The sequence below is a fragment of the Podarcis tiliguerta genome (assembly GCF_965153285.1).
Source record: "Podarcis tiliguerta genome assembly, chromosome: 5".
Lineage (NCBI taxonomy): Eukaryota > Metazoa > Chordata > Lepidosauria > Squamata > Lacertidae > Podarcis > Podarcis tiliguerta.
In genome coordinates, this window is record NC_139538.1 from 37947990 (window position 1) to 37967450 (window position 19461).

Sequence of the window (19461 nt, forward strand, 5' to 3'; positions counted from 1 at the left end):
AGTTACGGTTATGTTTGAAAGAAAATATATGAATTCTACCCATTCACCTATTAATGTTATTCCTTTAACCTTAGCACTACTACCTCAAAGCTTTTCCAGATGAAGTACAGTATCAGATGAAAAGATTCAAATTGAGATTTGCTAGATAAATATTTATTTCCATTTTTAGTTCTTCAAATATTTCAGATTCCAACACATTTCCATTTAAATATATGAATACAAATAAATAAGTCTCATACAAATCATAATCCTTTTAAAGAAAGATGAGTCCCCATTTAGGGTGTTTGCTATGGATTTGTTACAAATCAAAAGGAAATTTCTATCTTCCAAAATCACCACAAATCCAGGTTTTAGGAAAACAAACAAAAACCAAACAAGTGTGTTTTCCACCTTCCAATCCAAAATCTCTCTGTCTGGTGGTCAGGAACATGCCACAGGTTCATACACCCACCCACCCACAATTGCACACCCCTTCCTTACTCCATCTTGGAAGTGTTTCTAACCGTAGTTTGCCTAGGAGGGATGTGCTGGCAAACTGGTGAGGCTAACCTAAAAATGGAGCTGGGAACTGACATACGAGCTCATAGCATATTTCCTGATTAGAGTCAGTGCCTTGAAATTATAGTACGTAATGTACAGCCATTGGGAAGATGGCAATTTTCCATCTTCACGTCACTGAGGTTGCTCATTGTTTATCCAATATCGAATTGTCGGGCTGCTTTTCTTTAACAGTCTTTCACTACTCTGGTACCGTTAAGCTGATTCTGCCGAATCCCTTTCTTAATCCATGTTTCAGCCCTTTGGATGGAAATTCAGAACTAAGTACTTGGGTTTGGAACGACACGTCTGCATACCTCCTATCTCTGAACGGAGATCAGGAAAGACGATACTTTGAGATGGTGTCACAGCAATCGCTGGTGAAGTATCTCCCATGCCATCCTTTTGCGGTAGTAAGGCATGTGACGCTGCAAAAAGAAAAACACCCTGTAACACTGAACGCAGTCATACAAGCAAACTCCCCCTCTGTGCAGGAGTCACTGCTCAAAGTCTACTACTACGTTCATGTTTATTCTCTCTCCATCACCACCCCAGATTATTTCTTTGCAACAGCTTGGTTTATCGGCTCATCATGTCATGAACAGAATATATGGGAGCATATCCAAACAAAGGAATCAGATATGCAAAGTCCCAGATGTGCAGTTGTGCAAGATGGGACACCACTAATAAGCAGCCATTTCTCCACGGAAATAGGGGTCACAGAGAAGGCCTATGGCAGCACTAGCCGTGAACAAATCCCTGCCTACCTCAAGGTAGGCAAAGCAGGAGGAAAGCTTTCCTAAAGTGTTTCAGGCCACTCACCTGTGTAAATGAAATGGGTTTATCCCTGGAGATGAAGTCTGCATATTTACAAGCAAACATTCCACAGTCACTGCCGTTCAACTGCTGTGGAATTTCCTAAGATTGAGAGAAGGGAGGAAACAGAAAAATGCAGATATATATATATAGATATAGATACTGCTTCCTTTCTGCTTCCCCCCCTCAACTGCAGAATACTGAACCTTAAAGAGGCTCTGTTAGTGTCATAGATACGTGGAACCGAACCCCCATGTATGATGCGATTGGACTGCACTACATTTCCCATTTCCTACATTAGACATGTTTGCTCTACGGAAAACTTAAAGACTACAGGAGAAAGTTCCAAAAGTAAATCGACCATATCGGCACCGAAGTCTTACCAAGTGAGCGATACATTCTGTGAAATTCACTCTGGTTGAAATTTTTTAACTTTCCCCAAATTAAGCTAACTCAAGATAGTAAGCATTTCACGTTAGAATCCCATCAGCATAAAATTTCATTATTTTTATCTAAGTCTTCACTGCGTTATGGAAACCCTTCAACAAGCTCAGCATTCAACACTTATGGGTGAGCACCCAACATTTGTTCATAGCTTAATAAATGATGCTTTAAGGGAGGATCAGTACACCCAAAGCAACACTTTAAAGAATATGTGCTGAGATGCACATTAGAGCCGTAAAATCACACACGCACATGTGGTTCCATACTGTAAAGTGTCCATGATGAAGCTTTTATGACCATGTTTCTCCTGGCTTTGCTTTCTTCCTGCAGAAAATGCCTGTTCAATAAAAGCATGAGATAGATCAGTCACGATTCTCCTGAAATAGAGTTTATCACTCTACAGAGTTAGCAAACTTTTGTATCACAAACCTTTTCAATATCTGGCAGAATGAGAAGATGCTATATATCTTTAAGAGCATACTTTCACTTGATGATTTAAATTAAAAGCTTATTTTAAAAAGTTGCGAAGTAAACTAAGCAGGGAATACAGTTTTACAATAACTGTGTCTGTTTCTAAAAATGACAGTCATATCTAAGGCGTTAAGTAAACATCTCAATATATCTATGAGCAATTTAAGATTTGGTGCAGTATTAAGACAGCTTGTCAGACAGTTGCTTGTGTTTGGTTATTTATTTGGCAATGCATGACATCTCTGCAACTTTAATTAGAAGGAGTATTACACATAAATGAGCAAACATGGAAAGAAAAAAAATACTTGTAAAGTAAATTACTGTTAGAAAAATTGACTTACAGCAATCTCTTACATATCATATGGCCATCTTGTCCCATTGAATCAAAATATTTGATGGTCTCTCTCCTCATGTCTATAACCTATCATCAAAATAATAGTATTAATGGAACACTCACATTTGCTACTTTCACATCTTCTTGCCTTCTAAAAATGAAATAATGAGAAAAGCCAACAATGCGCTCACCACTAATGCCCAATGTACTCTGATATGAATGGGTACTAAGATTATATCATGCTGAAACAAGTCCACTTGCTTGGTCCATCTTCTGACCCCATTATAGCCCTCAGAATTTAGCTTGGGGTAGAAAAAAGTATTAAACGCATACAGTACTGGAAAGCCCAGTTGTTTATTTCTCTCCATCAGAAGGTTCATATAGAAGTTAATAACCTATAAATACAAGAAACAATGAAAGGAAGGAAAGAGCAACAATTAGATGTTTATCTGTTAAAGAGGAGGCAGCTGTCATGACATCATGTGGCTAAACTGCTGGGCTGTAGAATTTGCAGAGTGTTTCCAGAACTGCTAAGACCTTCACTCCGTGTAAAATCTGCACATATTACCTGGGTTGCTGGTCTGATCAGGATATTTGGAAAGCAAGTCTAAGTACTTCCAGTCCTGCCACGTCCCCCACCTGTGGCCCCCTGTGACCCGAGCCTCCTCCTGATGAATCATGCGAGTCTGCAAAAACCCCACAGCACCCTCTGAGATAAGCTGGAGGCTGTTTCCAAAGCTTGCTTTGCTTCTCTTGTGTGTCAAGATTATATCACTGGTACAGACAGGGAAGAAATCAGAACTGATGTGGACCAATGTATCTAGAAATTTTTCGATGTTGCATGACAAATAGAATCCTTTTTCTTACAAAAAGTGTTGCAGCCATCTGTCCAGAAACCAGAGCAATTACCGTATTTTTTGCTCTATAAGACTCACTTTTTCCCTCCTAAAAAGTAAGGGGAAATGTGTGTGCGTCTTATGGAGTGAATGCAGGCTGCACAGCTATCCCAGAAGCCAGAAAAGCAAGAGGGATCGCTGCTTTCACTGCACAGCGATCCCTCTTGCTGTTCTGGCTTCTGCGATTCAGAACTTTTTTTTTCTTGTTTTCCTCCTCCAAAAATTGGGTGCGTCTTATGGTCTGGTGCGTCTTATAGAGCGAAAAATACGATAATTAAAGAGGTTGTTTCAGAACTGAGGAAATAAGTACTAATTCAGAAACACTTGTATAAACTGTGACACTGGCAGCAGGTTCTGGAGGACATTAATATACAATGCACACAAAACCCTGCTGAATTGCCTCAAGGATCTTCAGCATTGCTAGAAGCCCTGCTTCAACTAATTTCCCTGCACTCATTAGCAAACTTGAACATGGAATATCATTCAAACACCAGAATGACCTTTGTTATACCAAACAGTGTAGAACAGATGCCCCTGCCCAATCATGTCAAAGTCCTTACCAAGCCAGGATGGAACACTTAAAAGAGCTTTCATTTTCCAAGAATTCAAGTCCACCCTACCGGACCTCACAGCATGTGACCTTGCCACAAGAAAAAGTTAACAAAGTTTTGACTAGAATTGAAAACTTGTATTTTACCACATCATTGAGCCACTGGTGGTCTCTTAGTCTCTGGATGTCTCCGCGTGTAATGTTCAGCTTGAAGGCACTAGTCAGGACTTCGTCGTCTTCGCCACAGTTCAGCACATTTGCTATCTCTCTCTCCATATCCTGGAAGGGCAAGTGTTATGCTATTAGATGCATAAATAGAGAGCAGCAGGCAGAATTCAACTTCCCATGTTCGGGGGCAGGAGTGGGGACAAGTCATGACATCTCTGGTTTGCTCAAATTCCTCAGATTATAAAATGATGCTAAAGCTCTTGCTTGCAACATGTCACATACTGAATATTGCAGCTTGGGTTACAACTGAATCTGAACAGCTAATTTAAAAATAATAAGTTACTGCTCCTGGGCATAGTACAGAGGACAGAAGAGACCGGTGGCATTTGTTCAGGTCAAATAGTCCATCAGATAGGAACTTATCCCAATCAACCCTACCACAAGAATGGTACCTCTGTAAGGTAAGGAAGGCTCTCTGTAGCCTTGTCCAAGCTCAGATATTTCTGTTCTTCTGACTCAACTAAAGAATGCCTTCCATATGATGATTCTTCCTGACCCAGGCTTAACCTACGTGACACATCCTCTGATAGATCATTTGTCAAGCAATGGTTTAAACTCTGTTAAAAGAAAATGTACCATTGTGAAATACAAGTCTGTGACAGGCCTGCTCATGGGAAAGGAAAATTCAATATATTCCAGTGCCATTTTTAAGATCCCCTTAAAGCTGTATCCTCCGTCTATCAGTCTGGTAGCAAAATAGGGACTCCCGCAGACATGATCTCTGCATACTTGAGTATGGGAAGTATGGGAAGGAGTGACCTAGTTGAAGCCCTAAACTTTATTGTATCCCAAAGTGGGATTCCCTTTGCACTACAGTGGCACCTTGGTAGTCAAACAGCTTGGCTCCTGAACAAATCGGCTCCTGAACACCACAAACCCGGAAATAAGTGTTCCAGTTTGCAAACATTTTTCAGAAGCCGAATGTCCAAAGCGGCTTCCGCTTGAGTGCAGGAAACTCCTGCAGCCAAACAGAAGCCGCGCCTTGGTTTTTGAACCGTTTCAGGAGTTGAACTGACCCCCAGAACGGATTAAATTCAAGAACCAAGGTACCACTGTCTATGCGTTACTTAAGTTCCAAATCCACAAAACAAGGCTTAGCACATTAGTCATCTAGCAATACAGCCAAGTTCTGGTTGCAAGATCCTTCCCCCCAAAATACAATTCGAAACACCAAATGTGTGTTTGCTGAGTTGCGCTTATGGAAAAGGTCACTGTTTTGATTTCTACAGCCTGGCAAATAGCCATCTGCAATCATCAGAGACAGGTACACCCTGCAGAGTCCACCACTGATGTCTGCCCTGGGTTCCTCTGTTTCTCAACAATACTGACTGGGTATTCTGTAAAGATTCAGAAACTGACATCAGCAATCCACAAGGAGCAATCAAACCAGCAAAGCTGACTAGAAGAGCAAAACAAATCTCAAGAAGCAAAATAACCTGAAGGGAAATCTCTGACCTGCAAACATCCTTGCTTTCTCTCTCCATACTCTCAATATTCCTACTAGAATCTTACATTGTATATTTGTGATGTATTTTAATCCTTATAGGCTGTTCTAGGAGCCAGGTTATACATAAAATATTAATCATATGGAAAAATGTAATCATGCAATGAAGGACAAAAGCTTCACTAGTACAGAAAAAACGACTCACCTCTTTTTTATGTACTACTAACTTTTTAGGTTCTGGAGTTCTTTCTGCTACTGTCACTGAACTGAAAGAAGCAAAGATTAATTCACGGCAAGAAAGATGGATTTTGCTAAGGCAGAGGGGAAAACAGTCTTCCCATGAAGAAGAAAGCATGCTGGCATTTAATTCCTGCTAAAATCAATGCTCTTTCGTTCCCATAAAAAGCAGTTGCGGCAATGCTTGCGTGGAAAGAGAAAGAATGAAGGAACAGCAAACTGCAAAAGTGTATGAGGCAACATCTATAATACCTAGCTGAGTGGCTCATCTCTCCAGAAATGAAAGTTGTACAGTACAGAACTAGACAAACATTGCCAGGTGGTAAGTTTTTAGTATAAGAAAGAAGTTTGACTAGACAGTTACGATCCCATTAATATGGAAGCTGGTGAAGATACTTTGTTTGGAAGGGCTCCAGAACTGAAGGCTAGAGAATAAAAAATATACCTAGTAAATTTTCATTATATACAAACAGCAAGGAACTATCTATCATTTCATCTAGTTCCTCTCTACAAAATTAAGATGCAGAAGCTTTAGCAACCTAGGAAGTCACAGAGGTTAGATGGCCACATAACATGGTTGCTTAGTTGAGATTACTGTATTGCAGGGGGCTGGACCCTCAGGATCCCTTCCAATTCTAGAATTCAATGATTCTAAGATGTGTCCCTGCCTAAATCCAGTCCTGTTTTGCCCCCAAGCAGGACTTCTCTTGCTCCTTATGTCCTAAAATGTGTATCTATAGGTGAGAGAGAAATAACAAATAAATAGAGCCATTGCTAACAACAGCTCACATTCTGTTTTATGGCTTCCAGGTTAGCCCTAAATCCACCTAAGTATCAGTGCTCTAACACTTCCCCTTGGGGAAGTTAATGATACAACTAAGTACTACTCATGAGAAAAGTGTAAAAGCAAAACCTGATGCACACAATAACTAAAGATGGTTGTGCTCTTGCATCAATGTGCAGCCAATCAACTCCAAAGCCAAAACCAGCAAATTTTTTGCAACAACATCTTCACATACCTGTTTGCTGCTCTTTGAGGGCACAGGCAGCCAAAGTTTTTGACACCTTTAAGAAAAAAAAGTGCAATGAACACAGTATTTTAGTCAACTGCAATTTTAGCACAACACAGTGACATACCGTATTTTTTGCACCATAACACTCACTTTTTTCCTCCTAAAAAGTAAGGGGAAATGTCTGTGCGTGTTAGGGAGGGAATGCCTACGGGTGGCATGCCTACGGATTTTCCTCCTCTAAAAACTATGTGCATGTTATGGTCGGGTGCGTGTTATAGAGCGAAAAATACGGTATTTAGAAAAGAAATTTAAAAATGTTGGCTGCCATACTCATTTCACATGTAAATAATTTCTCCTCTTAATAATATGCCAAGGAAACAGCTTCTTATTTCAAGTATATCATAAAGAATAAAAAACCAATAAGCTATTTCTGCCACCTTACGATAAGACACAATTTTAATGTATACCTAATTTACAGTTGTTTTTAAAAAATAATATGCCAATATACATGATTGGCTAGTTATACCAAGGTGGATTTTAAAAAGGAGAGAACAAAGTACTTAAGAACAAATTTTAACATCACTTTAGTGTTAAGGATTCCTCTTCCTCCTCGTATAACCATCTAAAGCAGGAGTGTGACCTTTTTTGGTTTTTTATCAGAACTGGCCTTGAAAGCCAAACCTGACCAGTAATCACTGCTGCCCACCTGTAAATCACACAACATCATTATGACACCATGTGATTGACAGGCGCAGGCACACAGTCAAAATCTCTTGTGGGGGTTCCCATATTAGAGGTTACCGCCCACACACTTCTGCTGCGCTTTCTGCTAGTATGCTGGCACCTCAGTAAAACCTCGTCTTACTGTTTATAGCAGAGTTTTTCCCTGGAGGCAGACGACAAGAACAGTAGTCATAGTCAAAGTTCTCAGTCAAGAGCTTCTTTATCTCTTGACTGGTCGCACAAGCATTTCTATTACAAATAATAATAATAAATAATAATAATAGTAATAATAGTAATAATAGTAATAAATTTTTATTCATACCCCGCCCTCCCCAGCCAAGACCGGGCTCAGGGCGGCTAACAATCAATAATAAAAACAAGTTGATTAAAATACAATTTAAAAGATTAAGATACAACATTAAAACATTAGGATGCAGCCTCTTCACAGGAGGAGAAAGGAAAAAGAAAGAGGGGGAGGGAATCAAGCTGATTCTAAGCCAAAGGCCAGGTGGAACAACTCTGTCTTACAGGCCCTGCAGAAAGAAATTAGATCCCGCAGGGCCCTGGTCTCATAAGACAGAGCATTCCACCAGGCCGGAGCCAGTGTTGAGAAGGCCCAAATACATAAACTATTTGCATTCTTTCTATAACTCACCAGCACGGTATAAACTCAGCATGTGTGTGTGTGTGCTTTCTTCCCGCTAAACTTGCAGCCTGCAACTTCCTCCCTTTATTTGCACCTCCAGCTGACACCAATCAAGCCAAGACTGCCACTCCCACACACTAAAGGAAATTCTAGAAACCTTTTTTAAAGGAACTTTTATCTGTTTCTTGAAGAATGTTTTCCTAACATCCCAAGCACCTGCTGCTTTTGAGAACTTTTTTCTGGCCACTGCCATAGTAGCAGCAAGTGCTTGGGAAGGAAGCTGGCTAATGAGGTGGGGGAAAGCTCGTTTTCTCTTTTGATGAAGGAGAGATAGAAAGCTTCGTCTGTTCCTACCCTCATCCTGCCAGCGACCTAAGAGAAAGAAGGCAGGACCTTCTGCTGTTGTGTGAAGCCTTTGGGATTACAGGAGAACGAGGCATAAAAGGGAAGCAGAGGGAGAAGTCTCCTTCCTTCCCTTTTAAGCCTGATCTTGCTGCAGTCTCAATGGAAGGGGGAGGGATACTAGCAAAAGCTGTGGAAAGCCTTTGGGAAACTCACACCTTCCCTTTTCAATCTCTTATCCCTAGCTTAATCTTTGCTCATCAGCAGGAACCCTGTCCACCTGCCCATCAGGAGATATAGCCAGCTGAGGGGAAATGGCTTGGCAGGCCAGGTTTTACCTGAGCGACTGAGGTTCTCCACCCCTGGAGTGTGTATAAGCTACCACCCCACCTGTGTGCTTCTTCAAATTAACAATTAAGTTCTGCCATTTTCAAAATATTAGCCAGAAATTCAGTGTAACTTTCAGAGACATTGCATCTCTTAAATATGTCTTCTTATGGGGAAAGTAGCTTTAGAAGGAGTTCCTATAACATTATGAATGCAGATAATTATCAGAGAAAGCTGTGTCATTATTTTTTAGATGCAGGAAAAAGCATATGAACAAGAAGAATAGCATAATTTAACTGAAGTATTAATCACTTCGAATGATTAAGGCGGCAAATTACTAGGTTAGTTTAATATACTGGAATGCATCAACAAAAGTCTGAAAGACTGGTGATTTTCCCAAGCCTTTCAAGTTAGTGTGCAACACAAGGAGGAAATATAGCAGTAAGAAAAACTGGTAGGACTGAAAGTGTATGAACTAGAGGCTAGTGTTTGATTTAATTATATACTTAATTATATACCTGTATAGTGCTTGTATAGTACCTACCATTCCTTGGTGTGTCAAATGAAGGGTCATCGATTTCTACACAGCAATGAGCTTTTAGCGGCTGATGGGCTTCACGCTGGACACTTGGTTTAGGATATTCACAAGAACAGAGATAAATTACATTTTCAGCTAAGGAAAAGAATCCTCAAATTTCAACATGGCATTGAACAGATACTGAATACACATACATCTTGATACTGAAAACAAGGTATCATTCAGAGTTAGGTAAACCCAAAAGGATCTGAAAGGAGGATAACATATTAGCTAGGTTATCTGAGATTTTTTGTGTGAAGAAAATGCTAATGCCTCTACTGGGAAGATGGCTGAATAAGTGACTTCCTGCTACACCTGAGAGTGACCAATTGCAACTTCCTCTCAGCGTGTAGCTCTGCAAAACCACAACTACTCACTGATGCTAACACCTATTAGTTCCTTGATATTAAAGACACTATTGTTGCCCAAGTGCATGAATTAAGGAGATATTTCAAATCCAGAATGCCAATAAGCTGAAATTAACTTTATCTGTTTTGTCTTCCTCAGCGCATGTTAACCTTCACCAAGAAACACATGAGTCTACTCAAAAGAAAATGCTTCATTATTTCATTCTATGACTTTATTAAAATGTTTTTATTAGGGACTTACTCCAAGCACTTTGCTCTTGTGGGAGAGGAGTGGTTTTTATAGCATTTTTCTTTTTCTTGTTCTAGCAGCTGTTTGTATTTTTCTCGCTCCTCTCTCTGTACTCCCTGGAAGGAGGAGACAAATAATGAAGTTATTTATCGTTAAAAGGGTGATGACATTCATACCTGCATTATTCTAAACATACTCCCTATATGTTACAATGATATTCTTTTATTATTATTTATTAAATTTGCATACCGCAATTCATCTGAAGATCACAGGGTGGTTTGCAACATAAAAATACAAAATATATTAAATATATTGTTGTTGTCTGTGGTTTTAATGGATCTTTTAAATATTATTTAATTACATTTTAATGGTTCATCTTTTCTATGTTTTAAAGCTTTTTCTATTTTATCATTTCCTGGACTGGGAAAAATGTGGGATATAAATCAATATAATAATAGTAATAAGAATACTCCAGCAGTGTGCCTCAGTATGCAAGTTCTCAGGCCAGCCACCTATAATCACTCTGAAAGACAGATTCGAAGCAATAGCAATCCACATAAAGAGAACTCGGATACAGAAAGCCCAGGACAGCAATCTTATCTTATTTGGGAGTAAATTCCCCTGGGGAAAAATAGTAAGCTCTATTTCTGAGCAAACATGCACAGACCAAGCTACTGATCCGTCCAATTGATCAACTGGACCAAGACCAATTGATTCGTTCCAGTTCATATAGGATGGTTATATAAGAACATGGGGCCATAACTCAGTGACAGAGCATCTGGTTGGCATACAGAAGGTTTCAGGTTCAATGCTAAACATCTATAGGAAAGGCTGTGAAAAGCACCCTTTCTGAAACACCGGAGAGCTGCTGCCAGTCAGTTTATAGAAAATACTGAGGTAAATAGACTAATATTCTGATAAGGCAGTGTCCTATGTAACAGGAAACTAGATCAGAGAGGGCAGATTACCAGATCTGCCACCCAAATTATCATCTCTCTACTTCACTGTTTCAAACTGAGGCTTCTTATTGTTTCAGAGAGAATATTAGTAGCTGATATGTAACTGAAATCAAGTTGAAGAACATTGGTTATTTTTGAGGAACAGAAAGGACAGTTAATATTTTATTAAAAACGGAAGTGTAATGGAGGTGGGGGGTGGGGGGAAGCTACATAAAGGCCCACTGACCAAATTCTGGTGGGCGACCTAGTGCCTGCTCAGATTATTGCAAATAATGGTAAGGTAGAGCTTGAGCTGAATCCAGGTCTTAAGCAAGAATGCATACTCTGAATCACTTAACAATTAAGGCAAACCTGAGTGTGTAAAAAAATAGTGAGTTTGTACTCTTGGCAAGAGGGATGCGGGTGGCACTGTGGTCTAAACCACAGAGCCTAGGGCTTGCAGATCAGAAGGTCGGCAGTTTAAATCCCCGCAACGGGGTGAGCTCCTGTTGTTCGGTCCCAGTTCCTGCCCACCTAGCAGTTCGAAAGCATGTCAAGTGCAAGTAGATAAATAGGTAGATAAATCTGGTGGGAAGGTAAACGGCGTTTCCATGCGCTCCTCTGGTTCACCAGAAGTGGCTTAGTCATGCTGGCCACATGACCTGGAAGCTGCCTGTGGACAAATGCCGGCTCCCTCGGCCTATAGAGCGAGATGAGCGCGCAACCCCAGAGTCGTCCACGACTGGACCTAACAGTCAGGGGTACCTTTACCTTTATCCTTGGCAAGACTCTCTCACAAGAAAAATTTAACACATATTAGGTGTCCATGAGAGTTCTAGGGGGAAATTCAACGACACAAACTGAAATCAGTCTAGCCCTGATCTAAGAAAAAAGATGCAATAAAATGTAAAGGATGAAAACATACCATCTAACCAGCCTTACTGAAATACACACATCATTTAAATATCTTGTAGCCATTTCTCTATTGCAAGGCAATTCTGTACATTACAAGCTTTCTGTACATTACAAGTACTATATATGTCAATGGACTTGCCTCTTCCACCGTACAGTGAAGTTTCCTTAAATGTCTTCCAGTCTCTGGAGGGGAGGTTTCTAAGAAATGCTTGTGGGTAGCAATTTTCCATGCTGGCAAGCACTCTTGAACCGAATTATGGCTTTTCTTGCTACTCTTTTTGACACTACATTCATGCCTGGGAGGATGAAAGAAAGCATTACAGAATTAAGAATGCTACAAAACTTACTGGTTCTCATAATTCCAAGTAGTGCATAATAATTAATGCATATCAAAACAGATTGAAAGAACAGAAGATCTACCTCAGACAGGTTTTAACTCTGTGACAATCAGTTACCATCTCTTCATTTGGATGCATACTGGTACTGCAACCAGTTTTTGTATCTATAAAAAAAGAGGAGGAGGATTTACCACAAATAATTCTAATGACAATTCCTGTGCTGATCCCAGAGGATTAGCAAACTTCCTTTGGTAGATAGGACGAAAACACTATAGCCCTTTAAGGTTGCTCCTAGAATAACCTACTCATTCAGGTAGAATAATCTGAAGGCTCCAGCCTGCTGTTTTAGAGACAAGCTGTTATTCCCGCACATAAGCGTGTCTAATCATACGAAAGTGGGTGTTGTTGAGGGCAGGCAAAAGCCGTCCTCCTTGCAAGCTAATCCAGTAGCAAGGAAGGGCTGGCATCCATTATATGAGACAACAGGTGTGAGTCCTCCTTGCCAGCAAATGACTTGCAAGGAAAGCTCCAACATGCTCAAGCCCTTCAACATAAGCAGATCTGCTTACAGCAGGAGTGGGGAACCTCTGCCCAGAAGACGAATACAACTCTCCAGGCCTCTCTATCCGGCCCTCAAGACCGGCCCTCAAGACCACAACCCTCTCAAGCCCTGCTTTGCATTCTCCTTTTGCCTAGCTAAAATGTGTCCTTGAGCACTGTGATAATGCCTCTTGCTTGCCTGAATGGGGGATGGAGACATTATTGTGTGTGCCTCTGTATAAAAACCTCTGACTTTGATATTGCTGGAATGTAGCCTATTTTACAAATGTAACTGTCACATCTGCCCAACTTTTGCTCTAGCCCTGCTAACCACTGGCAGGTGGCCCCCAAAAGGTTGCCTGACTTACAGGTAACCAAACCCACAAGGAAAAGAACAGAAACATAATAGGACAAAGAAGAACAAACTGTACAAACTGTACATGCACACACAGGCTGAAAGACAACAACCAAGGCAGACCAACCTAAGCTAGTATCATTGCAGGTTATTCCATGCCATACAATAATGTCTCAGCACTTCTTAACAAGTGAAAAAATAGTTATAAATACCATACAGTGTGGGAATAAAGTATTTGATCCCCTTGGAATCTGCTGGATTGATTGCTTCTGTTGACAGGTGTCTTTTGTACTGGTACTGTAACAAGCTGGGATTACAGGTAAAACCTCTCCCTTACAGCAGGTGTTTCTAATCTCAGCTCGTGACATACAGTGAGTCTACCAGGTAGCCTGACACCTGACTGGTTGACAGGGGATCAAATACTTATTTCACTCATTATAATGCACATCAATCTCTGACTTTTGTCTTCTGGGGGGTTTCCTGTTGTTGTTCTGTCTCTCACAGCTACAATAAACCTACCATTAAAATTATGGACTGGTCATTTCTTCGTCAAAGGGCAAACAGGCAAATTTAGCCGGGGATCAAATACTTTCCCCCCTCACTGTATATGAAGGGAGTATAACCACTACATGAGAGAACAACAAAAGATGAAGACAGAATGCACTCTTCAATGCTTTGAGTATTTTTATTCTGTCGCCTCAAACTTTAGGCAAATGGAGCTATGAAAAATGAAAGAGTTTGCTAAAGCACTCATACATGAAACGTAGCGACATTACACGTCACTTACCCAATTCAAACTTCTGCATCCCAGAGAAAGGTTCCATCTTCTTATCATCTGAATTACCAGATCCATTTGAAATAATCTTGAAGAAAGCATGTTTGTTTGTGTAAGTCTTTCCCAGACATGTCAAATGTACAAAACCCACAGTTCCCTGGACTGCTCCTCTTCCAATACTTTGGATTAGAACAAACAAACTACGTTAATTACTGCCTTCTAGTCTCTCAATCCCCACATTCTTTCTGCCATTTTAAGCCATCAGTGACCAGGGCACAACCATGCATGCGCAAGCCCCAATAATTTCACTCATGTAACTTGAGAAAAATAGCATCAGGCTCAGGTGTGTAAGGCTGCAACTTATACTTAATGGGTTGGCAGAATAAGAGGTGTGCTTTTAATACATTTGTAACAAAATGCTTAACCCTGTGTGTCACTTGATATGATTCATTCATAGTTCTCTGTTTTTACAACCGGAGCCATGAACACACTGATCTCAGATTAGATACCTTAAGAAAGAATAAAACAGTAACAGGCACTTACTATGCCACAATACACTTGGAGATGTATTAGCAACATTTATATTCATCTATGCCATAACTTTAAGAGCCTAGAGTGTGTAGAATTGGGGGTTTTGTTTTGTGATATAAGGTGTTGAGTTAATAACTGAATGGTAAGGTGTCAGATCTCCAGAGATCACTTTCACCCCTGCTTTTCATTCAGCAGCAGAACCAATTCAACGTAATAAAAGACACAACCTCTGACCCCACAATGATTTCTCTTAAGCTGGGCAATTAATGAGACTCTTTTTGCCACAAACCCCTTTGGCCAACAATTCTTCAAAAGGGCAAGAAGAAGAAGAAGAAGAAGAGGAGTTTGGATTTGATATCCCGCTTTATCACTACCCGAAGGAGTCTCAAAGCGGCTAACAATCTCCTTTCCCTTCCTCCCCCACAACAAACACTCTGTGAGGTGAGTGGGGCTGAGAGACTTCAAAGAAGTGTGACTAGCCCAAGGTCACCCAGCAGCTGCATGTGGAGGAGCGGAGACGCGAACCTGGTTCCCCAGATTAGGAGACTACCGCTCTTAACCACTACACCACACTGGCAAGTTTTACCTAAGAAAAGCCAAGCAGTCCAGCAGTGCATGGGCATTTCTCATGACCTTCCATTCATACAGCCCTACACTCTTGTCTTAAGGGCCTGCAAGAAGAGTTCTCTCTTAGCCAAGGTCTATTTCTTATTTGAAGGAACTGGGGTGATGAGAAGAAATTGTGCAGGGAAATAAGCTTGTGATGTACAGTGCCAGAGGAAAGCCTATCCCTAAGAATCCTTTCCACTCAAATGAATTCAAATAGTGTTGCCACTCCAGAGAAACAGGGTAATAGTTCAATGGATCTAATTTGGTTTGAATGTGCATATCAAATCTGGAAGTCTCTTCTCAGAATGCATACAAACCTCGTCTGTAGTTTCTGCATGCCAATCTCCAGTCTGAAAATACTTAGTTGTCAGATGGGAAGGTAGTTTAATTAGAGAGGCAATCCCCTGATGCAGTGTTTCAAAAATACCTAGGAAAAATTAAACAGACAAAAGGGAGGCCTCTCATGAATCTCATGTAGTACAAAGTAGCATCATAGTCATAAGGTGAAAACACCAAAGAACCCTTCCCATGAACTAATGGTAAAGGCTAGTAGACTGAAGGCCCAAGAGGTACCACAGAATACATTCACACATGGCAATATGTATATTTATGGAAAGAAGTAATCTTGTCATCCTTTTGCTCTAACCAGAAGATGAACTGGAGCAAAAAAGGCATAAGTTAGATACAAGATTCTTAAAAATGTATACTAATAAAACCAAGACTTCATGGTCTGGGACACTTTTTGTTTTCTATAAGCAGATGTCAGTCAGGGTTCCCAAGGCTATTCTGGCTCAGTGGTCAATGGTAATACTGGTTTGGGTTATCAAATGTCAGAATAAGGAGTATCTAAAGAGATTGCTACCATTCTACATGACTTTTCTGTGGTGGCTTCTTGTCTGTGGAATGTTCTCCCCAGAGAGGCTCGCCTGGCAACATCATTACATGTCTTTAGGCATCAGGTGAATAAAATCCTCTGGCTGGCCATTAAATAATCTATGGCCTGTTAAACGGGGGTAGGGCTGTTATTATGATTATTTTATCATTATGTTGCTTATTACCTTTTTATTATTATGCTCCATAAATTATGTTCTTAATGTTATTCACCACCCTGGGATCTTTGGATAAAGGGTGCTATATAAATCAAATAAATAAATAAATTCTGTTATAAATTCTAGTGGCACAGCAGCTTTCTGAAATTATTCCCTCAAAGAGCAGCAAACCAGGTGAATGAAACCCAATTTGATGGATAAAGCAAACTAAGTGAAACAAAATGCACTACAAAATTGAATGTAGGCATTGGCTGATGCTACTTACTGTCACAAAGTCCTTCATGTTTAGGTTCAGTAGACCTTTACATGGTTTCAGAACGGGGTTGACTTCCCTGGGACTCCAAGATTTGCAAGTCCAATTTGCAGGATGTCCCTCTGCTCTTACCCAGAGAAAAAGAGATTTTGCCTAATTTGGTGGCTCTCCTTTCTTGGTCTGAACAGAGACACATTCCTGGTTAGCCCTTCCAATATGAGGTTTCTGAACTGGGACCTTACTCTTTTACTGTTACTTAGTGCTCTGGCAATTTTCCAACTAAAGCCCCTCTTCTATGTCTCTGCTGGATAGGTATGGAAATACAAAAATGGCCTTGCGTTTATTTATTTATAAACAGTATTTTAATAAATTTGTGTCATGCCCCAACCAAGTCTTAATAGCACTGACTTTCCATGTTTGCATAATGTTGGTTTTTTCACTTGCAGTAAAGAATGAGTTATGGCCACTTGAGGCAGCTGTGAAATCTATGTGGGAGGGCAGGGAAAGAAAAATATTTTAAGATCTACATAATTATATTGCAGTAATGACAGGGAGTTGTCAAAAACAAGACAAAGAGTCAATACACCCAAAGCCAAAGTGCTTAAAATATGGGAAGTGATATAACAGGTATTACCAAGCTTCTGCCTTTTTGCTTGCTTCTCATCGGCGTCTTCAGCATGCCACCAAGTACTGTGGAGGAAATAGGTAAAACTTTTAAAGAAATGAGGCATTCAAAGCAAAGCTGAGTTACTTGTTGCCAAGAGACCCATGTTTTCAGCTGCTGCAGATGTCACTTTGTTTTTGACCATCAAATAGTTGATCACATATCTGCAAGCTAAATTTCACCCCCTTTGACAGCACTATACATCAGTAAATAGGATGATTCTTTATCTGCAACATTTCCATGCCATTTTGCTAGTATCCTGTGGCAAAAGCACTGAGTAGGGCTGTGCACTGAAAACAAGATTTGGTTCAGATCTACTTTGGCACTTCAGAAAGCAGAATGGTTCAGCGTGGACCACTTTGGAGGGCACTTGCTTCATCTCATGCTTGAATCAGAAACTAACTCTGAAAAATCTGAAGCTTCATGTCTGCTCATGGACTATAATTGGAAAAGTTGTAACTTGTTTCCTTTTTAACTTTGGTTCCTATTTTCCTTCTGTAAGAAGGAAGCCTGCCATTATTATTCTTACAAACAACGAAGATATGCTTTAGTAAAGCCACAGCAAGTAACCACATCCACATTCCTAACAGCAATAAAAGCATACTGAAGTCTACCTAGAACCATAGCTGTCAAGTTTCAGATTTGAAAAAAAGGGATCAGCAGCCTCAAAAATAAGGGATCAGCAGCCTCACCTGTCCCGGGGACAGCCTATGGGATATCTAACAATCCGGGATAGCAGAGGGAAACAGCGCTGGAATAAGGGAATTTCCCGCAAAAAAAGGGAAGGTTGACAGCTATGCCTAGAACCAATGTCTGTCTTTTAAATACAGCTTGGTGTCTTAAGCATTATTAGCAAGGATGTGTATGCAGCACAAACAATTTTGAAAGTTTGTAAAAACCAACCAACCAACTGTAGAAGTAAAATTTTGCTAAAGCTGAAGATAGATTTTCGGGAGTTGCAGCTATTCATCTAGCTTCTAGTAAGGAAAACTATTGAACCAGAAATATCTGCACCTCTCTTCTCTGGCGTCTTTACCTTAATACAATAATATGCAGATTCTAACAAGCCTGCGTTGCCAATAGACCAAATCACACACACCACTGTGTACACAGCATAAATTTAAAGCACATTTCCCCATTCCCATAAATTGTGGGAATTGTAATCTGTTAAAAGTGCTAGAATTGTAGCTCCATGGAGTAAAGTTCCCGGGTTGTTTTTTTTAGGGGGGAGGGGGGAGGGGCGTGTTTTAAACGTGCGACGCGCTTGCAACCAAAGCCCCGCTGAACACCCAGTCCGGCATTATTGCCAACTCGGACAGGCGGCCTGGCTCGAGACATGAGACCTCTGATGATCTGTCATTCAGCTCTCTAAGCCTCTGAGAACGAAGAGGGCCACGCAGCTCCATGCCGGGAAGGGGAGAGCAAGAGGCACGCAGGAAGGCATGTCCAGCGGCTGCCACAACCGGCCCACCCTGAGGCGAAGCAGACCCTCCCCTCGGGGCCCTGGCTCCAGCTAAAGCCCCCTCTGACCTGGGGTGGCGCCTTTTCCGCGGCCGAGGGAGCGAAGGCTCCGCGTCGCGGCGATAAGGGGGAGAAGGGAGCAGCCAGGAGCGCAGCGCCTGGGAGAGCCATTTGTACATAGGCCTCAGCCACAGCGGCCGGCCCGGAATTGCGTCACTTTCCCGCGACCGGCGCGCAGTCAGTGACGAAGAGATTAGGAAGGGAGGCTGTTTATATACTGTATATCTATATTTCGAAACTTTTCTCTTCACCCGCCGTCTGCTCTAAAAGAAAACAAAGTGTGCGCTTCATATGCATGGTCATAGTATTCTCTCACTTTGGGCCGAGCTCCATGTCTGCAGTCCTGCTCCTCACGCACCCGTCAGGCGTCTTTCCATTCGGGTCCCTACTGCCTGACGGGCGGGGGGAGGGGGAGACCCCATTTTATACCACGCGGGTGCGGAGAACATGGGCGGGGGGACCACAGGAGCCAGTAAACGCGGAGAACGCGCGCTTTTTCGCAGCCCTTTTGCCTTCCCCACCTTGGTTCTCCTCCACTTATTTGCCTGCCTTTAACTCCCGTCAGCCCCCGCTATGGACCGTCCTGGCTGGGGCTGATGGGAGTTGAAGTCCAACAGGAACCCGGAGCCGAAGGGGTAGAGCGCCGCCCCATAGCCTCGGAGGCCGGGATGGCGGGCGGCCATTTTCACAGGAAGTTCCGGCTGTGCGTCGCCACGTCCCTCCTTCTCTGTTTGTGTGAGGGACGGGGCGCCGCGTCACGCGGGGGCAGGTCCCGGAGTTCGCCGCGCGGC

General features: G+C 41.5%; 2 protein-coding genes across 7 annotated transcripts in view; one reads left to right on the plus strand and one right to left on the minus strand.

Moving 5' to 3' along the window:
* Positions 1 to 351, plus strand: part of IGF2BP2 (insulin like growth factor 2 mRNA binding protein 2) — a 66085-nt gene extending 65734 nt beyond the window's left edge. Inside the window, exon 17 of the mRNA XM_083443297.1 lies at positions 3 to 351. The gene's annotated coding sequence lies outside the window, so the exon portion shown is untranslated. The remainder of the gene's footprint in view (positions 1 to 2) is intronic.
* SENP2 (SUMO specific peptidase 2) lies at positions 138 to 19364 on the minus strand. 6 transcript variants are annotated; one of them, XM_083443303.1, is made up of 17 exons: positions 18987 to 19288; positions 17120 to 17175; positions 15501 to 15610; positions 14056 to 14131; positions 12456 to 12537; positions 12175 to 12331; positions 10195 to 10298; positions 9553 to 9635; positions 6977 to 7022; positions 5926 to 5986; positions 4669 to 4833; positions 4196 to 4327; positions 2794 to 2997; positions 2610 to 2689; positions 2050 to 2134; positions 1360 to 1455; positions 138 to 965 (listed from the first exon to the last, which is right to left on the minus strand). In XM_083443303.1, the coding sequence occupies exons 1-17, from the start codon at positions 19001 to 19003 to the stop codon at positions 903 to 905; spliced, it is 1617 nt and encodes a 538-aa protein (XP_083299429.1). In that variant the 5' UTR covers positions 19004 to 19288; the 3' UTR covers positions 138 to 902. The 6 variants fall into 6 exon arrangements, with proteins under 6 accessions (XP_083299429.1, XP_083299427.1, XP_083299428.1 ...); XM_083443301.1 differs by lacking the exon at positions 18987 to 19288 and adding an exon at positions 18680 to 18836; XM_083443302.1 differs by lacking the exon at positions 18987 to 19288 and adding an exon at positions 18680 to 18836 and having other exon boundaries at positions 10195 to 10294; positions 12171 to 12331.
* Positions 19365 to 19461: the final 97 nt, after the last annotated feature.

Bases quoted from the DNA above. Each gene is read 5' to 3' on its own strand.
- SENP2 (XM_083443301.1), bottom strand. From the start codon at position 18,789: ATGTACAAATGGCTCTCCCAGGCGCTGCGCTCCTGGCTGCTCCCTTCT. The intron at 17,176-18,679 runs GTCAGAGGGGGC...TTTCCTCCACAG, and splicing joins CGGAAAAGGCGCCACCCCAG to TACTTGGTGGCATGCTGAAG. The intron at 15,611-17,119 runs GTAATACCTGTT...AATTTTTCCTAG, and splicing joins AGCAAAAAGGCAGAAGCTTG to GTATTTTTGAAACACTGCAT.